The sequence below is a fragment of the Pezoporus flaviventris genome, unplaced genomic scaffold (assembly GCF_033815535.1).
Source record: "Pezoporus flaviventris isolate CSIRO_AGI_PZ_B2104156 unplaced genomic scaffold, CSIRO_AGI_Pfla_v1 ptg000041l, whole genome shotgun sequence".
Lineage (NCBI taxonomy): Eukaryota > Metazoa > Chordata > Aves > Psittaciformes > Psittacidae > Pezoporus > Pezoporus flaviventris.
The window spans coordinates 9,576,786-9,597,112 of record NW_026892589.1 but is presented as its reverse complement, the minus strand read 5'-3'; the positions used below and the strand labels follow the sequence as shown (position 1 = coordinate 9,597,112).

General features: G+C 39.2%; 1 protein-coding gene across 3 annotated transcripts in view; it reads left to right on the top strand.

Annotated features, from left to right (window-relative positions):
- ADGRD1 (adhesion G protein-coupled receptor D1) overlaps positions 1 to 20,327 on the top strand; it is a 140,557-nt gene that overhangs the window by 65,930 nt on the left and 54,300 nt on the right. For 2 of the 3 annotated variants that reach the window (XM_061466146.1, XM_061466145.1), the window contains 2 exons: positions 10,409 to 10,482; positions 12,409 to 12,532. The exons of the other annotated variant lie outside the window; for it this stretch is intronic. In XM_061466146.1, coding sequence (XP_061322130.1) covers positions 10,409 to 10,482; positions 12,409 to 12,532 — 198 coding nt within the window. The remainder of the gene's footprint in view (positions 1 to 10,408; positions 10,483 to 12,408; positions 12,533 to 20,327) is intronic. 3 annotated transcript variants of the gene reach the window in all.

Sequence of the window (20,327 nt, the reverse complement as noted above, 5' to 3'; positions counted from 1 at the left end):
AGTTTTCTTTGTTTCACGTAATTTTCACTCTAGCTCCTATGTTTGCCAGAACTAGAACAAGTGAAGCAGTGGGCATGTTATCTTCCTCTCCTGGAGTTTGGTGAGAGGGAAGTCGGGAAGAAAGCCCCTGGGTTCACTGGGTGCTTAAAGAGGCATTCAGATAGTCTATGGTGTTTTCTAAAATACCACAGTATTAGGCTGTGTGTGAACATGGGCTTCTACACTGTTCTCTGTAGGCTTTAGTTGGATTCCCACCGTGCACAGCAGAACAAGATACAAGAGTCGTATTTTAGTCTGAGACATTACAGATCAAATAAGTAGGATAATGAATGTGAAACAAAACATATAGACAGGAAAGAACCTCTGAAAAGTCACATGGGGAAAGTGAATTTGGGAACAAAGCCAAATGGCCTGAATCCAAGTGATTTTTTTTTTGATTACACAGAATAAATGTTCCCTTATCTCACCTAGTGGTGCTGAAAATCTTGGCCTTAAGCAAGCATAAGGTTTTTGCAATATTTTCCAGTCTGATTACAACAGTCTTATCTTAGAAGGCCTGTGCACTGTATCTTTCTGAAAGTCTTTGTCATGAGATGTGGCATTGCAACTGGAATGTTTATTGTACTCTGTCATTATTTATACTCCATTGCTTCCATTGACTGTCTGTCCCACCCGCTCCCCAGAGATTAGCGGAGTCAAGGAAAGGATAAATGATGATTAGCAGCTAGTCAAGGGATGTAAGAGCTGAAAGGGTCAATGTAAAACAAAGGCTGCCACATTTAATTCACAAAGAATGTGAGGCATTGCTTTTCAGAGGCAGCATTCCCATAGCCAGGGTTTTAATGAGAATGGAAAATGCTAGCATATAAATCCAGTCCTAGGAAAAAATATTAGCAACAAACATACTGTGGTAAATATTTTTACCATTAAGCCTGGTACTCTGCTTCTGACATGAACTGTTAAAACTCCTCCTAAAGCTTTCATTAAATCTTGTCTTCAAAACATCCTTTAAAACATGGTCCTTTGTTTTGAAAGAAATATTTGTAGTTATCTTTGCTAATACATGGTGATGAACAAACTGAGTATCTTACAAAATCTTGGTTTTTTTCAAAACGCTCTATGTAGACCTGAGCAAACTCTCACTGAAGGTGACAAAGGGGCTTTTGACAGTTGGAGAAGCTGGTATTTTCCCTCAGGAGTACAGGAGTTTTATTCATATTAGCCTATCTATGTCATAAACCAGAGTTCCACCAAGTTACCTGCTATGCACACACAAAACAAAAGGATTTTTGTGCCTGTGTCTTGAAGACTTTGCTCCTTGGGTGCTCATTTAGCTCTTGCTGCTTTGCTGTCGCCTCTAGTTCTCCTCAGCAAGGGTTGCTAAAGCCCTTGCTTATGCAGGAGCCCTGGATAACACCTCACTGGCTTTACGGGGCTCCCAAAGGATCTTCCCTGGGACCAGCAGCCCTCACTGCCTTGCTGTATTCCTATTCCCACAGTGTTTCATAGGTGAATTTTGGCCATATTGGGCATCTTGCATTCTCAGACTCCCCAAATTATCCATTCCCAGAAGTTAAATCTGTCCTAGGAGGTGAAATGCAGGGCATGAAAGTCTTTATGAAGAAAGTAAATGCATTATTCCCATTTATTTCTGTTATTATCATGCAGAGTACATGAAATTTTAATGTTTCACTGCTCTAGGCTGCTGAAGTCCTTGTGCTCTTCAGAAATAAGGACACACACTTTGTTTAGTCTTTGTGCAGGAAAATTAGGACATCTTTGTACTTTTCCTTTTTGCCTACTTAGAAAGCATAATACATATTGATTCCTCACTTGGAAATCTATCTTGGTCTGAACTACTATCTGCTTCTTGTGTGAAAAGTGTCTTAATAGTCTCTAAAGCCTCTTTCATAGTAAATATGAGTAAATATTGATTGATTCCTCTTATAATTATGACTTTCAGTCTTGAAGGAAACAGATGTTTGCTAATTCAGACTTCATGTGTGTTTTGGCAAAAAGTATGTAAAACTAAACCCAAACTGTGCAGTGAGATGTGCCGCTGCTGTTGGGGTTTGTAGCTTTGTGTTGGTTTTGAATATGGTGCAACTTCTTGCTGTTGCATTTTATTTGTAGGCATTGAACCTCTGTTTTATGGGTTTTGGTTTCATCTTTGTGAAATACAGTTATCAAAAAACCCAGGCATGTCTTGCTGGGGATATGGGTGACTGCACTGGCTGCCCCTTCATGGGCAGCACAGCACAACAGGGGAAGTGCCCAACTCCTTTTCAGCTAGTGCTGAGTTGTCCCAGTTTCATGTTTCTGATTTAAATTCTTTCTGCACCAGTAATATGCGGCCTGAGAATCACAACTGCAGTTTAAATGCTAAATCTGTGTGTCTTGAATGGTTCTAGTCTGATGCAAATGTTTCTTTTCTTAAAAAGAAAAAAGCCATCAGGAGGAAAAGTCCAAACGCTATTTTTGAAACTAAGAATTATGGAAATAACTACCTAATGGGAAAAGTATTCTTAAAACTGATGCTGTTCTGTGCATCCCTTTAAGTGATTACACTTTATGCCTGCCTTTGGTCCCTGTCACAACTCTGGTCATTACCTGAACTTTGTTTCCTGTTATCCAAATATCCAATATCCAAATATCCAGGGCTCTGCATTGGGCCTGGATATTTGTATGGCAAAGGGAGGTATTTCTGCTATGTCAAAATACTACAGGTGAATGGGGGAATAAGGAAAGATTTGTTTACCTCTTTCATTATGGTTCTGTTGGATTAGAAAAGGTGTCCATTTTTAAACAGCCTTTTCAGTGTCAATCAGACCAGTTGTTTTTCTTTAGTAGTACTTTTACATGAGTTAAGAAAAACAGAGGAGATTAATAAAGGGTGTATAGAAGGAACATCTGCTTCTTGTTTTAGAAAAGCAACACATTCTTAATATAATACTTCAGAATAGCAGAAAAAGGCACAGCAAAAGGAAACAGAAAACTTTAACAAAAGACACTGTCATCTATTTCACTAAGCAGTTTTGGGAAGTTACCATGAATTTGTATCAGCAAGACCAAATGATCTACTTTCTTATGCTGATTGTAAGGAGGGTTGGGAGAGCTGAAATGATCCTTCATTCATATGTCCAGAAAGGCCTTTAAGCTTCTAGCAGTGTATGTGACTAGAATTTTGCAATGGTGAATGGTTTGCACAGACACAAGACAGAGAACAACCCCCTGGGATTTGGTGTTTATGGCCTCTCCGCAGTCTTCATGACAGCGATAGATTTCCTTTTATTTATTTATTTGCTAGTCTGACAAACTGTTTTTGAACCCTCATAAGCAAGCTGGGTTTCTTCCTCTGTCCGGTGTGAAGTTCTGTTAGATCTAAGTGTGTTCTGGATGGGAGGGGAAATGGCAAAAGCAGAAAAGCTGCTCTGCAGGGCTTTGCATTACATTAAAACCAAAATAAGGTCTTTTAAGCAATGAGTAGCTGCTTCAACACGGGCACCTTGAGTGAAATAACTTGCATTCTAAATTACCTGATTTAAATGAGATTTCTTTGGAGCCAGACTGCATTCATTAATTTTGGAGAGGTAATATCTAGTTGGAGGTCATGTCCTGAGTCATTTGGAGGCAGTGTGGAGTTTGATGGCCTTGGCTCTCTGTAAACAATTCTATCAATAACATGCAGGAAATAAACCAGCTCTTGTTTGCCCTCTAATTTGAGCTGACTTGCTGAAACTCAAAATGGTGAGAAAACATGTCCCAGGTGTTTCAGAATCAGTGACTTCACTTTGCACTCCTCAGTTCATTCTTAGGTGTAGAAATCATGTGCAGATTTGGAGGGCTGTCTATGTACATATAATTTTTTCTCTTACATGTAGGTATAACTGTTTAAGGACATACCAAAACCATCTGACTGATGTATTGCTAATTACTTAAATGGGACTGTTTGTAGAGGAAAAAAATACTAATATTTTCACTTTCTCATTCTTTGGAACAGAACTTTCTCATTTAAGCATTAAGGCAGCTTTTCATGTAGATCATCAGTTCAACCCTGTGTTTATTAATGCTTACATAAGGAAAGACTACTATGCAGGGACCTGTTTCTCACTGACTGGCATTTAAAAATTTTACACATCAAATATTTATGAATGTAATTTGGTTGCTGCCCAAATTGAATTTCCAAGGTCCTTATCCTAGAGTTTCTATCTGTGAATGCCTTCCATTGAAGTCAGCTCCATGCATCTCTGATGAAAATGAGCTTTTCTTTCTGTGGCTATTTTTCAACCTTTCTGTGCTTTCCGATTATTACTGTGATTTACAACAATATGGTGAGTATTATTAATCTGGATTGCAGTCAGTGGGAGTTTGGCTTTGTTTTACACTGTATCTTAAATAGTTTTGGCTTCCAAGCTGAAAGAATTTGGCGTGCAAATACTTGTCACTGCCCAGGGTTTACAAATACATACAAAACACTCATCATGCCCATATGCAGCCAGGCCAATGAGAAAGGAAAATGAAACAAATACAGTGTTACATATTTTAGATGTTTGAGAAATATGTGAAAGCATAGTCCATAGAGGTTACAGTGCAGCTTAGTGCAGCTGAGCAAGGTACTTTGTGCTCAGAAATTCCTGAGTATAGGCCTCAACACTGGTACACTGATGCTGTGTTAAGTGCCTGAGGGATCTACATGAATGTAACCTCCGTGTTAGGGTGGAACGTTTTTAGCTGTAAAATTAAAGAAGAGCCATTTGGGAGTTGTGTATGTGTGTTTAGGGAGGTTACAATTTTAATTCAAAGGTTGCAGTCGGTTTCCATTCCAAAATTGCAGCTTTTCTCAAGCAGGTTTTTTTGGGGAAAAAAAAAAGACTTCTATGCTATTTAGGACCCAAAACCAGAGAGAAGAGCTATTACTCTTTTAATGCTGTAATGACATTGCACTTTAGGGTATACTCAGCAGTCACTGCCCTAGCTTGCCATGAAGCCTACCTGTGTTACAAGCAAGTAACTTGAAGTAGATCAAAGATTCAGGCTGAAGAAAGATGGACACCAAGTAAAGTTTGAGTTTCTGTAGGTCATAAGTGTTTTACAGATTCACAGTGCCTGACAGTCTACACTGAGATCTGCAAGTGGTCAGGTAATGTCTTGGCAGCAGTTGGATGAAGCCTCTTGTTCAGTGCCATAAGAAAGATGGGATCCTGTTAAGAGGATGTCATTTTTATTTAAAGGGATGTGGACTTGCTAGGCTAAGAAAAATAGCAAGATCTTGTGATGCTGCACACATTCAGATGTGTGATCAATTTGTTTTGCTATGCACAATAATTAAAAAAAAAAAACAAACAAAAAAAAACTACCAGGACAATTTCCTCATCCATTCACTCTTCCTTTCTTTCTCTCTTTAGAAAAATGCTCTCTACTAGAGCAGCCAAGAGATTTTTCAGTCTGTTGCTCTTTGCTTTTTTTCATTCCTCTTTTTGTTCTCACACTGCTTGCCCAATAGAGCAGCTGTTAAATGGAGAAGTCTGAGAACTGGGGAAGGCTATCGGTGTAGCATTTGATTAACAATATTTTTGCAGGAAATCGATACATCGACTATTTTTAACCTCAGGCAAAGGAAGGATCAAACCCAATCCATATTCAATTACATACGGCAAACTTTTGTAATTTCAGATGACTTTATAGTCTGATATTTCTCTGGTTTTTTTTCCTTTATGTTGCTCCCTTTCGCAGTCTCCCACCTTTGTGGTATCAGAGGATTTTCTGTTTGTTGTTTTTTTGTTTTTTTTTTCTTAACTGTATGTTTGTACCATCAAGAAATACATTCAGTGAGCTTTCATGTTGACCCTGGGAGCCTACATTGCTCTTGCTTGTTGCTTCAGTAAGTGTGTGTTGGCGTTGCCTTGTTGAAAGTGGTGGAACAACTACAGGGCTGGCTTTTATGCACAGCACAGTATAATTCCCTATTCACAAGCTAAAGTCTTTTTTGTACAATTTAAAACATTTTTTTTCATTACTTGGGCTAATTACATCTTGGGGTGAATCAGTCAAAAAGACACTAAATTAAAATAGATGGGTGGTCTGAGCCCGAGGTCTGTTGCAATGCAGTCTTCCCACAGCTTGGAAGAAAACAGCCAATATAGTTGATATAGAAATAGGTGATGATTCCTTCTTTCTCTTTCTTTCTTTCTGTCTTTTTTCCAGGGAACTGAGTAGATGAATGTACATTAAAGTTTTAATTTTCTAAGTAATTAGAAGTAAAAGATGGAAAGTCAATAAACTGTATGGCCTTGGATAGATCATGCTAAGTGTCAGGATGTCACTGTGAGGGCAGAAAGGCTCTAAATTAGAAGAGTCATTTTAGTCTGTAATTTGATCCATATACCAGAATCAAAAGTGTTTTTGATTCATAAATCTCTAAGAATATTTCAGTGTGCCTGTGAACTACACAGAAGGCACAAGCCTACTGGCAAGAGGCTTGCTTGTCTTCAAGCCTTTTCTTGCCACCTTCAAAATAATCCATGGTATTTTTGGAGGTTGAGGAGATTTTGAGAAGCTTCAAAATCTCTGAATTAGACAAAATGCTGTATTTTGTAAACAGTGATAAGTGGACTCCAAATTTAATTGAATTGGGTAAATTATTAGCTGCTTTGTTTGAGAGGAGGTCCAACACCCAATACATTGGGCTTGGAAGTACTGAGTGTAGATCAATGGCAGATCTGACCCTCCAATATTTCCTTCTTTGTGTTGGAGAAAAATGCATGTTGAATGAGAAGGTGCACACCCTCTTCCCTTGGTGGCCACCACTCTGTAGCTAAATATTTGCTTTTTAAAGTCAGGGGTGGAGAAATAAGCTAATCTCACAAAGGTTCACCCCACCCTCTGCTTGGCCTCTCTTCCTTGGCAAGCCTTCCCAGCAGCAGCTGGCTGACTGTTTTTCTTCTGCAATTGTGTTCATGACATTTCCTGCAACTAGCTTTTCCTGAGGGTTTCCAGCAGTCCTTTTAGCCCCCCACCCCCTTTTTTTGGCCTTTTCACTAACTAACCGTGGCCTTGTGCCTAGTTCCCAGCATGTAAGTAGTGCTGTATCCCCATCCATATATATCCTCTGTATGCTCTCAGCAGATAGAGTGAGGTTCTGTGGTTTGCTTGTAACTCTGACTAATGTAGTGAGAGTCAGTGTTTAGTTTAGGGATGCTGAACAGCCATGATGTAAACAGAGGCAGTCCTTCCTCAGGATACCTGCTTCAGCAGACAGACACACACTTTGCTCTGGTTCTCTTTTAACATAATTCTTGTTTGAAGAAGCTGCATGTTCCCCTCTCCATGCACGAGGACTGATAGAAAGACAAGAGATGAGGGAGAGTCAATGCACAGATCCTGGCTTACTTAACATGCTGCTGCTCTCCCTCTGCAGACTACTGAAAGCTGCATAAACTGTCCTTTCATAGGCTTTTATAAACATTAGGGTGACTTTAATCTTTTGGAGTAAAAGCCTACTTGTATATTAAGCTTTCTGTTATCAATGTCATTAAATCGATATCCTCAGTGCTGCGGGATCCAAGTCATATAAGCTGTCACACACAGTTTAACACAAGCAATGCAGTATTGAGGTACAGTCAGTTCCTTTTTTCATAGATTAGAGAGTAATTTGAAGTAGAGTTGTTGAAGATCAAAGTGGGTTTATTCTTCATTTTAGCCAGTTTCTTATATATTTGGGGGCTTTCTGTTCTAATGATGGTTTTGTTGCAGAACTTTAATGGAGTCTGAGAAGATGAGCGTTTTTTTTAATGCAGTTATCATAAATGACACTGAAAAGCCTTGTGAGCCTTATGTTGTCTGTGTAAAAACATGGGAGGGATTCTTTAAGAGAAGTAAATAGACAAATTGGTAAGAACCTTTCTTGTAAACTATTGCTTATGTATTCTTTTTCCATGTGGGTATGCACACAATTCTGGACAGCTCAGAGACTGTAGCCTCACTTAGTGTAGTCCTTTGTCTAATGAGTGACATCTGTGTGTAAAGATGGAGAAAAATAATAATTTGTCCTTTGCCAGAGATACTTAATAGAGGCTAAAACATACATCTGGGATTTATTTGTGTAAAAAGATACGCAAGTGAAGTACTTTGTCTTCTTCCAACCTGACCCTCCGATGCCCTTTCCATTTAGTGTATTAAGAATCAAGATTTATCGAGAGATATCTTACAAATCAGAAATGACAGCTGTTATTACAGCAGATCTTTCTCTCTCTTATTTTTTTTTTTTAGCCACTATTTGTCTATCACAGACATGAAGTAATTTGTCATACAAACTGACTATAGATTCTTTCAAGTGCTTAGTTCAGGAAAGCTATAGACATGACATTATACAGCATAATGGGCAAACATGCTACATGCCTTGCTGCTGGTAAAGCAGAATGAGCTGTGCCAACAAAACTCTAAATTAACTGAAGTTGCAGAAGGCAGTTTTCCAGTTGTGGGTTATGGATCATTGGTCTTCTGATGTTTCTGAACTAGTGCTCTTCAAGAATACACTGAGCAGCAAGAGGTGGGATTAAGGGAAGGAAGCAGTTTCTGAAACACAGAAACTTTCAGACAGAAACACTCCTATTTCATAGAGGGCTTGTGATTTGGAAGGTGCGCAGGACCACTGCTGTTTATTAAAGGTGCGACTTGTGGTGGGCACTTTCTGAAAGCAATAGGAAGTTCAGAATTGATGGATGTAGCAGGGAAGATACCCACTAGATCCTGAAGCCTTGCATGGGGCCTTTACAGGGCAGCCAGAGATGGGGAAGGGCTTTCAGGAAGGACTGTTCTGTATTAGTTAACCTCATATACTTGGTTTCACTACATCTCTATCACCACAGCTGGAAAGAAAGTGACAGGAACTTTCTTGGGGGTTATATCAGTGAGATATTTCTTGGTGATGAGGGGTGTGAATCTTGTCCGTTATCACTTCCCAGTGTGGCATACCTGGGAGAGTGTGAGTTTTACCATTTGCTTTGGTTCACTCATGGGGAAAAAAAGCTGAAGAGTCAAAGGGAAAATAGAGACCCATGGCAGATGAGTGGCAGTCTTTCCTCTCCACAGAGATCTGCTGCTTCTTTCCTCTCCACAAAGCTGCAGTCTCAGCTGTTTCTGTAATGAAGTCTTAGGAAAAACAGGGTGAGTCAAGGAACTAGAAAGTTTGTCTGGGGTTGTTGCTCAAGCAGATAAGAAAATTCCATTTATGTTATCCAGAGATGTGAGTTAAGAAGTAGTAAATGGCCTTATCTATAGCATAGCTACTTCAAGTGTGTTGAAATCCAGTATGAATGTGTGAATGTCCTGGGTTAGGCAGAAACGTTTTATTATCACTACTAAGGAGGGAACTGTGTTACCTTGTGCCTGACACTCCTTGGACTTGTGAGAGAAAAGGAAAATTGCACCAGGGACTTCCTGTACTTGGTCGAGTTTCAGCATGATTAGGCAGTGGGTTTTCTTGCCTTCCTTCTCTGTAACAGGGAAAGCAGTACTTGGTTATCTTTCATCTTGACAACAGAATTATGCTGCAGTAATCTGAGGGTTGTTAATTCACCAGTGATTAGTTTATGTTGAAGACTTTTGTAATTAAAAAATTGCCTTAAGGGTCTAACATAATGTGGACTTTGGGGATTTATGTAGTAGAAAGGGTTGAACACATCCTGGAAATCCTCTAGTTTGCATATTTTTGTCTATAACAAATTATTGCTTCACTCCAATATTATTTCGATTATTTTGTCATGAAAGTGTTGTAACAGAGTGGAAAATGGGGTTTTGGAGCTTCCTGAATGAGGAGATTGCAGTAGCGGCTAAATCTGTTTATGGAGGATAGAAACTATGTCAATTATACTGCTAAGGTGTGTTAAAATAAAATCGTGAATTATGGCATTGCTCTTTCAGTTTGATTGTACGTTTTGAAGTAATCGCTATTGTGGAAAGAAAATGTCTGTGATTTGGTCATTGCAACACACATTTCAGTGTTATTAATCCTAAAATGTGAGATTTTTATTACCCAATGAGAACAAACCCAACAAAGCCAAGTACATGCTGAAGAATAATGTCCTAGTCCTGTAAAAATTAACACATATATTTGTGCTTATACACAATAAACAATCCTGGTTTGCTGTTTACTTAAACGGGATGCAGACTTCTCGCTCAAAGTGATTTGAGTTTAATCCCAGTGTGTAAAATTAAGACTGAATAGCAGCCTTTGCATGTTTGGTGTTTATGGTAAAGCTGAAAAGACTGATAAAATTTGCTTTCAGTTATGGTGTATTAATCTAGAAAAGTCTATGGAAGTTGTTATAGCAATGAAAATTTAAAGTAGTTGAATAGCAAAATGTATTCCTTAAATATTCTTTCAGTGTTTATATTTTCTTCTTTGCAGACTCCCCGACAATACAGCCAAGCACTAAATAAGAGTAACAGAGTTCATCTTTACTGTGCATTTCTGGACTATAGGTATGTTGTGTAATTTCCAGTTCTTTAATGTGCATTAATGAGATTACACCTAGTTTGTGATGCTGTATGTTATCTACATTCTTGTTCTCTTTCATTTACGGAAATAGTTAAAGAAATAGAGGCCCTGTCTTACAAAACCCACAATCTGATAGCGGCTTCTTACTATAAGGAGAAGACTTGTTATTCATAGACCCCTACTAGGTGGGTAACTGAGACTCTGAAATATTTTGCAGTCAAAACTGCAGACTGATACAAATCCTGCTTATCTTGGTTTATGAATATGTCCACTTGGGCAGATGCTTGGATGTTTTAAGATGGCAAACCTCCAGCAGAGCCATTAATTTCACTGGATCTGTTTCTGTGTCACAGCATCATGTGAAGTCAGTGTTTCAGAGCTGTGAATTTTGGCCAGTACATGGAAGGGTGAAATATTATGCCCCTGAATGCAAATTAGAATAAAAGGGAGATAAACATCACTTTAAATTTCACTCAGGAAAGAGGAACTACAGGAAAGCAGTACCTTTTTTTTTTTTTTTTTTTTGTTAGCCCTGAATATATTTCATCTGTTTTTTGTTTCCAGACATGCTGCTTTAACTGAATTAATTGAGAAGGGATACAAATAGTGAATTTTGAATTTCCTGGGAATTAACATCTTTTGAGCCATAACAGTATAAGCCTAATTACTATAGCAGTGGCCTGCAATGCTGTGGTCCCTCCTCTCCAGCATGCGCATGCAAGGTCACTGTAATTGTTTTATTGAAGTTTTGTTTCAAGTACGTTGAACTATCCCAGCTGTTGGCAGTTACTTGTTGTTATGGTTACTCACAAATTACAATAAATTAGAAACAGATTTTACTGAAGTGAATTAATATGGTTGGGGCATTGTTCCTGTACTGTTTTCCTTTGAGGCTTGAGCCCTTGAGGCTTTGCCTTCAGACAGAAACTGAAATATGAAATCTGTCCTTCCAAATGAGTTTTATTTGTGTCAAGATGGCCTTATTCCCTAGTGCATGGCAGTTAAAGAGTAAGCAGTTGGTTTCTGACCTATGACAGACTCTCTTTAAAAGCTCAAGGAGGTCCCAAAGGACAAAAGAAAAATGATTTAAAATAAGTACCAAGAAGAGTACAGATCACTCAGTCTAGCATCAGGACCTCACATAATATCAAAAGTAATAAATGGGTAAGAAGCAGGCAGTTTGGGTGGGTGACATACAGTGCCTGAGCCCATGGAGCCCTCGGTTGTGTTCCTGTGGCTTCTATGTCCCCACATCACTGCAGTGCTGTGATAGCAAAGGGGATTCTGGGTTTCTCTGGTTCCAAGGAGAAGCAGACTCATGAGGATCACTTTCCTGTACAGCCTTGGGACCTGGCCACACAGCCAGTCCAGCCATATCCTCAGAGGAGCTGGAGCTGCTTTTGTTGCTCCTGAGGATGAAGTGACAAAAAACAACTGACATTGATGGGTCACTAGAAATCTTGCTCAGCCTGAATTACTTTGACAGGATGAGTGGCACAGTGGATAAGGGAGGGGCAGCAGATACGATTCACTGACTTATGACTTCTGCAAGATTATTGACTTGTCTGATGCTGCAGCTTTCAGAATAGAGGAATTTGAGTCTAGGTGAAATGCAATAAATGGGTTGCGCAATGTAAAGAAAAAATGTAGTTATCATTCATTGGCCATAAGACTGGGGAGAAATCTGTAGTGGCATTCATGAGGGGTCTGATCCAAGCCATGTTCCAGTCAGGATTTTCCTTAACTCTTTTCATGATGGAATTGAGAAGCCACTAGCAGTATTTGTGGATGCTGCAGCCTGAGATTGTTTTCATACCTTTGTATCTCCTGTACAGTACAATGCATGTCAAATTAACCTGCACAAGATGCATTTTGATAGAGATTATGTTCCGTTTTTGTGTGCTTTGCAGCAATGGAACTGGTGTTTGGTCAAATGAAGGTTGTGTGCGTGAAAGTGGGGACCTCAACTACTCAGTGTGTCTTTGTAACCACCTCACTAACTTCGCCATTCTGATGCAAGTGGTGCCTCTGAAGGTGAGATTAAACAAAAGAGTAAATATGTCTGTTAAAAATTAAGCATAAATACATCAGTTGCAGCATTGCACCACATCAGTAAGTGATTGGAACTGGGCTCATTTTTGCCTAACTCAGGTTGATTCCACATCTGGGATGATGTTTTAATACTTCTTGACTGTATTTTTAAAAACCTTTGGGGAACTGAAATGAAGCATGAAATGAAACATGTCTGTTGTAGGTGGGAATTCTCTTTACTCACACTTCTGGCATGATTTCTTAAGGGCAGGAATAGCACTAGAGGACATTGTACAGGTGACAATACAGGGAATATATAATTTTTTGGTGATAAGTGTGGGTCCATGTTGAGTCCCAGGTAATGTTGCTGCTAACAAGCCAGTGAAGGACGTAAACCCTCCAATGTGCTTCACTTACAGTTCCTATGGTTTGGCTGTTGTTTAGTCCCTCTCTCAGATTTGTTCTGAAAATCTCATCCCAAATCTTTGTCCAAGATACACCCTTAAATTTGACTGTTTAGGATTATGTTCTGGTAGTATTTTTTTTTAACCAGTGTAAAATACGAAGTTGAGATGCGGGCAAAGACAAGCTTTTGGGCTCTACAAGCAGTCTATGCTCAGTTACAAATTCTTCAAACATTTGCTAAGTATTTGTTTCACATGTCTAAGCTGTAAAGCCTATTGAATCACCTAGACAATTGGAAACTTCTCGTATGTGTCCTTGGAACCCTGCTAAGTAAATGTTAAAATGCTGGAGATTTTAAACACATATACATGTTTATTCACCATGTTCTGAAAGTCATGAGCCAAGGTTCAGAGGGCCCATATAAATCACCCACTGGAATACTAGATTGTCAGTGCTCTAAGAAATTGTTGCAGTGATTTTATATTCAGTCTTGAACTTCTGTATATTTTATTCTTTTTTTTTCTTTTCATAAATGGTGTTCACAGATCATATGAGACAAGGAAAAGAGAGGGTGGGAGTATGCAGATGCCCACATTTGAACAGCTCTGTTTATATGGCTGTTATATATCTGTGGCTGTATAAACAGAATTGGATGAAATTTTTCCACATGAACGCTATTTTTGACAGAACGTTTATTTTTTCTCTAGATTCTGTTTCTTACAAAAAGGGGTCTGCTTTTCATGGAAAATGTAAATAAATGATTGGAAATTGATTGTTTGAAAACGGGAGGTTTTCATCAAAAGCTCTATTTTGGTATAAAAAAGTGACTTAATTTTTCATGGGAATTCTACTTGGTGTGCTTTGTACTTTCATTCTCCTGTGGAAAGTATAATTTCCCTTTCTTCCGTTGTACTGATAAATGCAGCTTTCAGGGTAGCACAAGCAAACAGGTATCCTCTCCAAGGGCACCATAACAGCCTTTAACCTAATGCACTGGTCAGCAGGACAGTACAGCCAGGTATGAACAGCTCTACCACCCCTTGCAGAAAGGCAAGCTGATGCACAGAAAAAAAAATAAGAAAAAAAAAGAGGGGGATATTGATGATTCTAATGAGATGTAATAGAGGCCAACACGTGTACAGCAGCTTCAGACCTGGGAGAACACTGCTGATGGAAATCCATGAACTCTTGAGACCAGTTCAGTGCAGTAAATATTCTGACTGTCTCAGCTCCTTTTCATGAGACTAATTTTCTTTTTGCTTAAAAAAAAACCACAACCCTAAAACAATGAAAAAAAAACCATGAGCTTTCCATTAACGAGACATTGCAGTGTTTTAAGGAGCTGGCTGTTCACAGCTGGAGAGTACAGCATACTCTGAGCTCAGACAAAGCGAAGGTGTCTCTAAGCAGCAAACATTGACAATAAGCGACCTTCCTCAGAAGTAACCTGTCACGTAAATACTTGTGGCAAGCATTATATGATAACTATTTGTCAAAAATGGTAACTTTTTCTTCTGAGTTGTGCTAAATTCAAGCAAGAATCTTCTTTCTTAACTCCTTCTCTTTGTTTCTTCACATGCTTAAGTCTAGTTTTTACCACTTTCAGAATAGCATGATCCAGACTTTGTCAGCTTTGACCAATGTGAACCTCCCCCAGGGCTGCCTTTCCTGCCAGTACTTATACAGCTCATTTTCATACCTTGCCCAAAATCCAGCCCATATGCACAGTTTGTGCCTTTCTTGTGGGCATAAATGCCTTTATATATTCTCAAGGTTTTTTATCATTGTGATTTTAGCATAAGGTACAGAACTGTCAATAATTTATGCACCTGGCTTGGGGAGGAATTACTGTCTCACATGGATTTCATTTTGTTTCAGTGAGGCATTCATAGGAACAAAATCGTAGGATATCTTACATCTAACGGTGTTTTCTCTTGAATACGTGAAGTATCATGAGATGAGGAATGCTGTCAAATTGGTAGACATTTATGGAACAGACTGTCAGGTGGGTCTAATTTTCAGGGAGCATAGAAATGCAAGAAAGTTCTTAGGAACAAGCTGTCAGGTCTTGATTTTCCTTCTTGATCTTTACTCAAAACAGCTTAGATTGATTCAGTCAGTATTCTGCTGTATGCCAGCTGGAAGTAATCTCCGGAGACTGAAATCTGCTGAGATGAAGCAGCAATTTTATTCCAATATTTTCAGAGAAAGAAATTGAAAGAGAGAGGTCATAAAGAGAAATTTTAAATTCTGGAATTTTAATTGAAATGTGATGAAATGAACCTCTACTCTGATATCTGTGTGCTATACAGCAGTGTGGGAAGAAAAAGAACTATGAATTCTGTGAGTAAGCTAAAATTGAGCTTGGATTACAAGTGCAGTTGAATGCTACTCCAGATTTTATATTAGTTTCAGCAAGAGCTTGAATGCACTGAAGTTGCCGTGATTGTGAAAGAACGGTATGAACAAAACTGCTGATTAGCTTGAGATGCATGTATGCAGTTTAGCTGCTTTCAGTGAGCAGGGGATTAGCGGTTGTAACAAGTTTATTTCAGGAATGAAGTAACCATCTTGGAAAAACTTACACCCATGTGGTGCTCAGATGTCAACCTGGCACTGACCTGTTAGCCTGCTGATCAACTGGCCCATGTGGAATACCAGAATTATTTGTGTTTTTATCACTCTGGGGTTATGTCTGTATCATGGCTGGCCCAAATCCATGCTTGCTTGCTGGGATTCATTTGTCATGATGGTTTTAACTTCAGAAATGATAGCATTTATTTGGAGGTTTTGTATATTAGTGATTATCAACTGGTTTAAATGAGTCAATAACTTAATTGAAGGTAAAATGTGACTGAAGATGAGCAGAGTATTTGTGAAAGGGACATGTTCAACCCTTGACTGCCTTCATGAAGTTATGTGGATGCAATTAAGGTCAGAAATTCCAAATGAGAATTTGGAAGCTTTGTTCAAAGTCTTTTCACAGCTCCGATCACGTTACTAAGATAGAGAATTTCACAATTGCATCTACCCCACAAGATGTGTCAGTGGGACGTTCAGAGCAGTTGTGCAGATATTAACTAATCCATGTACCCCTCCTCTGGCAAACTTATTGCTCTGACCAAGCTTCTCTTTCTGATGGGAGAAACTGAGGTAGAGTAAAAAAGTCCCTCGTAGCAAATAGCAGCTGAAGCTGCACTCTTGGCGTTTATGTCTGCCCTTCTCATACCTTAATCCACAGAAGTATTCCAGCTTTCGCTTCATCTGGTGCAGTCAGAACAAACCTTTCCTGCCAGCTGCCCTGCAGTGTTATAGTTAGGGAGACAATGGTGCATTAATATAGCTGTGGTAGGAAAAATAAACAATCCATTTAGTTTGATGTGTTTACACTGGTTTATGTTTGCTGCTTCTGGAGAAAGTCCATGTAGAGGTGACCCAGGGTGATATGCTCCCTGTGGTGGTTTTCTTGTAGTACTGTAGTATGACAGTGCTCCGCTGTGCTGCAGGTTTGAACCTGGACAGAAACAGCAGAGAATGGGAGATGAGGTATTCCCTCAGGAACGCATCCTCTGCTATCACAGAGGCTGGGGAGATCACAACCTGCAGCGCCACCTCCTGCATCCAGCAGAACTTCCTTCTGGAAGGGAACTGGCTGGTGGAGAGATCCCATTTCTCTGGGGTGTGAGGGACAGGTGAAATCAGGAGAAGAGACATGAGCAATGCTCCTCTGGTGCAGACAGATGGAGGAATGTCTCAAGGTGCTTCCTAGACATCAGGAATCAAATCCAACACAGAGTAAGCCACATTTTAAAAGCACTCCAAAGCAAATTCAGATGCTATTATTTTATTTTGGGCAGCTTTGCTTCCTCTCATCAGTCAGTGGGACCCTATGCTCCTGCCAAGAAACATGCCAGCCATCTGGCAGTTTTTATTTTTATAGTGATCCAGTAACTACAAAGCATGCCAGGCTATTTGTACCATCTGCCACATAAATGCCCTTTCATCAAAAGGGTGGTGGACACCTGGGGATCCAGAGTTCAAGAATCCCTTTTAAAGGGGAAATCATTGCCTCCCACAGGAAAATAGAGCTTGAGGTTTTGGTCTCCCTCCCAAGTGACCAGTGCAAGAAACAACTGTAGTATTTATGGCTCCTAGACCATTCTGTTAAATTGGTTATTTTTCCCCTTGTTTTTTCCTCTTTCTGCTTTTTTCAACTGTGAGAGTATAAAAATGACTACTATAAAGTTCACATGTGGATGGACATTTCCGGTGAAGTAATAGTGTCGTACAATCTGTGGCAGAAATTGGTCAGGTTTTTAAACACATTTTCTGCATTTCTAAAGCTAGAAATTACTTTGGTTTTCATCCCATTTGTAGTCTTGTTCCATAATCCAAAAAGGAGGATCAATCAATACAGTTCAAGATGCTCAGCAATGGGGCTTAAAAGCAGAGAAGTGTTTATAAAGGGGAAAGTATTTCTGACTGTCTGATCTTGCAGCTAGAGCTCTAGAGACAACCCACAGCATCTTTAGGGAGCCCAGAATTTTGAAAAGACTTAGGGATTTGGCTGTGAGTTTCTATTTGCAAAATGAAAGGCGTCCTAAATTTCTTCTTTAGGGCAATATGTGTGCGTTTATTTTATTTTTCACTGTTCTAGCTGAGTTTGCCAGCAAGTTTTGACAATGGATGGCTGACTGAGAGCAGAGTGCATCTATGCGTGTCCACAAAGGCTGTTCTGAAAATGTCCTGGTATTGTCAACTGCTTTACAAATAAGAGGGATTGCTGTGTAATTTACAAGTTTGCAACATTGTTTTCCTCAATCTAATGGTGCAGTTATTAATCAAACATTGCACTGGGCGGGGGGCATTTAAAAAGCAGTCTGAAATGATAACCTTTTTTCTTAACTTTCTCAGCCCCCTGAAGTTCAGATTATATACTCCAATAGGACAAAGAAATGGAAATAATGTGGCATTCTCTGATTTCTGCTGGTTTGTAATTTTAATATAATTACTTTTCTCAGCATGCTGTTCATTGCTGGGAACATAAAAAGAAAAATGCCTTAATTCAGTAATTTTTCTTTTGTGTTGCATACTTAAAAATTGGATAGGCATTGCAGTTTTTTTGGTCCTTGTTTATTACCACTGACAGTTTATTTAACTGAAGAGATCTCTACAGATTAGACAGCTCTTACCCATCAGATGAACAAAGATAAATCAGCTCATGTGTTTGTTCTAGCATTGCTTTATAAACTTTCTTTGTTCTTTCTCACTCTCTCCACTTGCCCCTCCATTTCATTGCAGTCAATTTTCTCCCTGTGGAGGGACACATGTCGCTGGTGTGGTCACAGTATGACTGTGCATTATATTTCTTTTGTCCTTTCTATGCTCATGCTCATCTTTCCTGAAAACTGAGCACTAATCTTGGTTTTTAACTAAGAGTCATTGTTCATTTTTCTGCTATTCCATTTCTATGCCAGTACAGCTCTGTTGATTTTGATCGAAAGAAAGAGGAAACTCTGATTCTGTCCTTAATTCCATAGAATTACATGGAAAAACTTGGAATAATGCTGCAGGACACTAAACCCCTCAAATTCCTTAGAGAATTGATTGGTTACTTACTCAGTTTCACTCAGAAGAGAACAAAAATTTACCCTTTATTTTGGAAAAGCCCAAATAATGGTTGATAGAACTCTTTTGTTTGAGGAGCATGAAATAGGATTCTATTCTAATCAGAATACTTAACAAAATAACATAAACTTCCTTTCTATGGTGGAAATGAAAGCTCTGAGCTATTTGGCAGGTAGGTCTTCTTGCTGACTAAAGGATTTCCCCACACAGTATAAAAATGTTATGACATACTGCACCTTTATCCATCACTGTTCTCTATTGCGTATCTTTAGACTTACTCATTCTCTACTCCTGAGTTCTGTCTGTCTTCTGTATCGGCCTTTTTATGCCTTCTCTCCCCAAAATGTAGGGGAAATGCAGGGCTGGGTACCTGGCAGCTCTTGGCTGTGGTGCAAGCTGCAGTTAGCTGCAGTCCTGAATTGAAATGGATGTTTCTGAATCAAAGCCCAAGCCTGGGATAAGGGAGTTAGACATATTAAATTTCATTGAATTTTACTGGGAGCTGGGTATTTAATTATCCTCAACTGCTCTGAAAAAATCTCAGACTTGGAGTCTGGCAAGAGACCATCATTTCTTTGCCTTCAAGCGCCTGCTGGACGCACACTGGGCTTTATTCTCCTTGCAGCCCTAACTGATGGACTTCATTATGGCTGTTAATTGGAGAACAGGATGAGCCTGCTTTTGCTGGAACCAAGGAAGTAGAAAACAGATTTAGAAGTCTTAGATGTATGGGCAAAAGTAGCTCCTTCAGGTTCCCAGAGGATAATCTGCTTTAACTATAGGGTTCAGCATCTCTTGAGAAACACTTGCAAGTCTTAGGCCTGAAATGAAGGCAGAAAAAACCCACTACTTTGTGTTACGTGGAGATATGAGGAAGAACTTGCAAATATCTGCTTTTCTGATCCCCAAACTTTATTAGAATTTGGTACCACTTCACAACTTGAGTCCTCCTTCCCTGCCATGCTTCCTTCAGGCTTTATTTGAGCTAAAAACTTGCTGTGTGAGATCTGAAATTAACAGGTTACCTACTGTTTGATGACATCTTGCCCAAAACTATTTAAAAGGATGACATGGGCTTTTAAAAATACTAATTAACACCTTGGCAGAAATATTTGGGAAATGCTACAGTTTTCACATTACAGTGAATAGTTCTAAATTATCAGCCACCAGGCTGGGCTGACTGTAGGAGAACATGCCTTTAATCCTGAAAAGCCCCCTCTGTAGCACCTTATTGCTGATCACTAGGTGTTGTGGAGTTAACAGAGAATGGGAATTCAAAAGCATTTCTGCTGGAAATGGCTGATAAAGGTGATTGTGCTGCAAAGCGTGACTCGGAGAGGCCTTTTTTCTCTAAACTTGCGGTATCTGATACATTGTGGCTTGAGAAAAGAAGACTCTGAATCAAGTTATTTTCCCCCCCTGAGAGCAGTGATTGTGTGGTGCTGTTAGGTATGACCCTGCCAAAATCCTTGCGGTGATCTCAGTGTGTAGACTGAGCCTCCTGAACTAAACACAGATGTTAATTTGAAGAAACATACTGTTATGTACCTAAAAAAGTGCTTGGCAAGCTGAAGGAAAACAGAGATTTGTATTGTTGTTATTGTTTAATATATAAATAAAAGCCTCACTGGACTGAAATTGAATTTCAGCAGCCTTTCTGGAGGCAATTAAAACCATTAGCTTCATCAGCCAAGGACAGCTTTTTAATGTCTCGAAGCACTCTGGCTGCCAAAGTTAATTATTCATCCTTTTCTTAATTGGATTC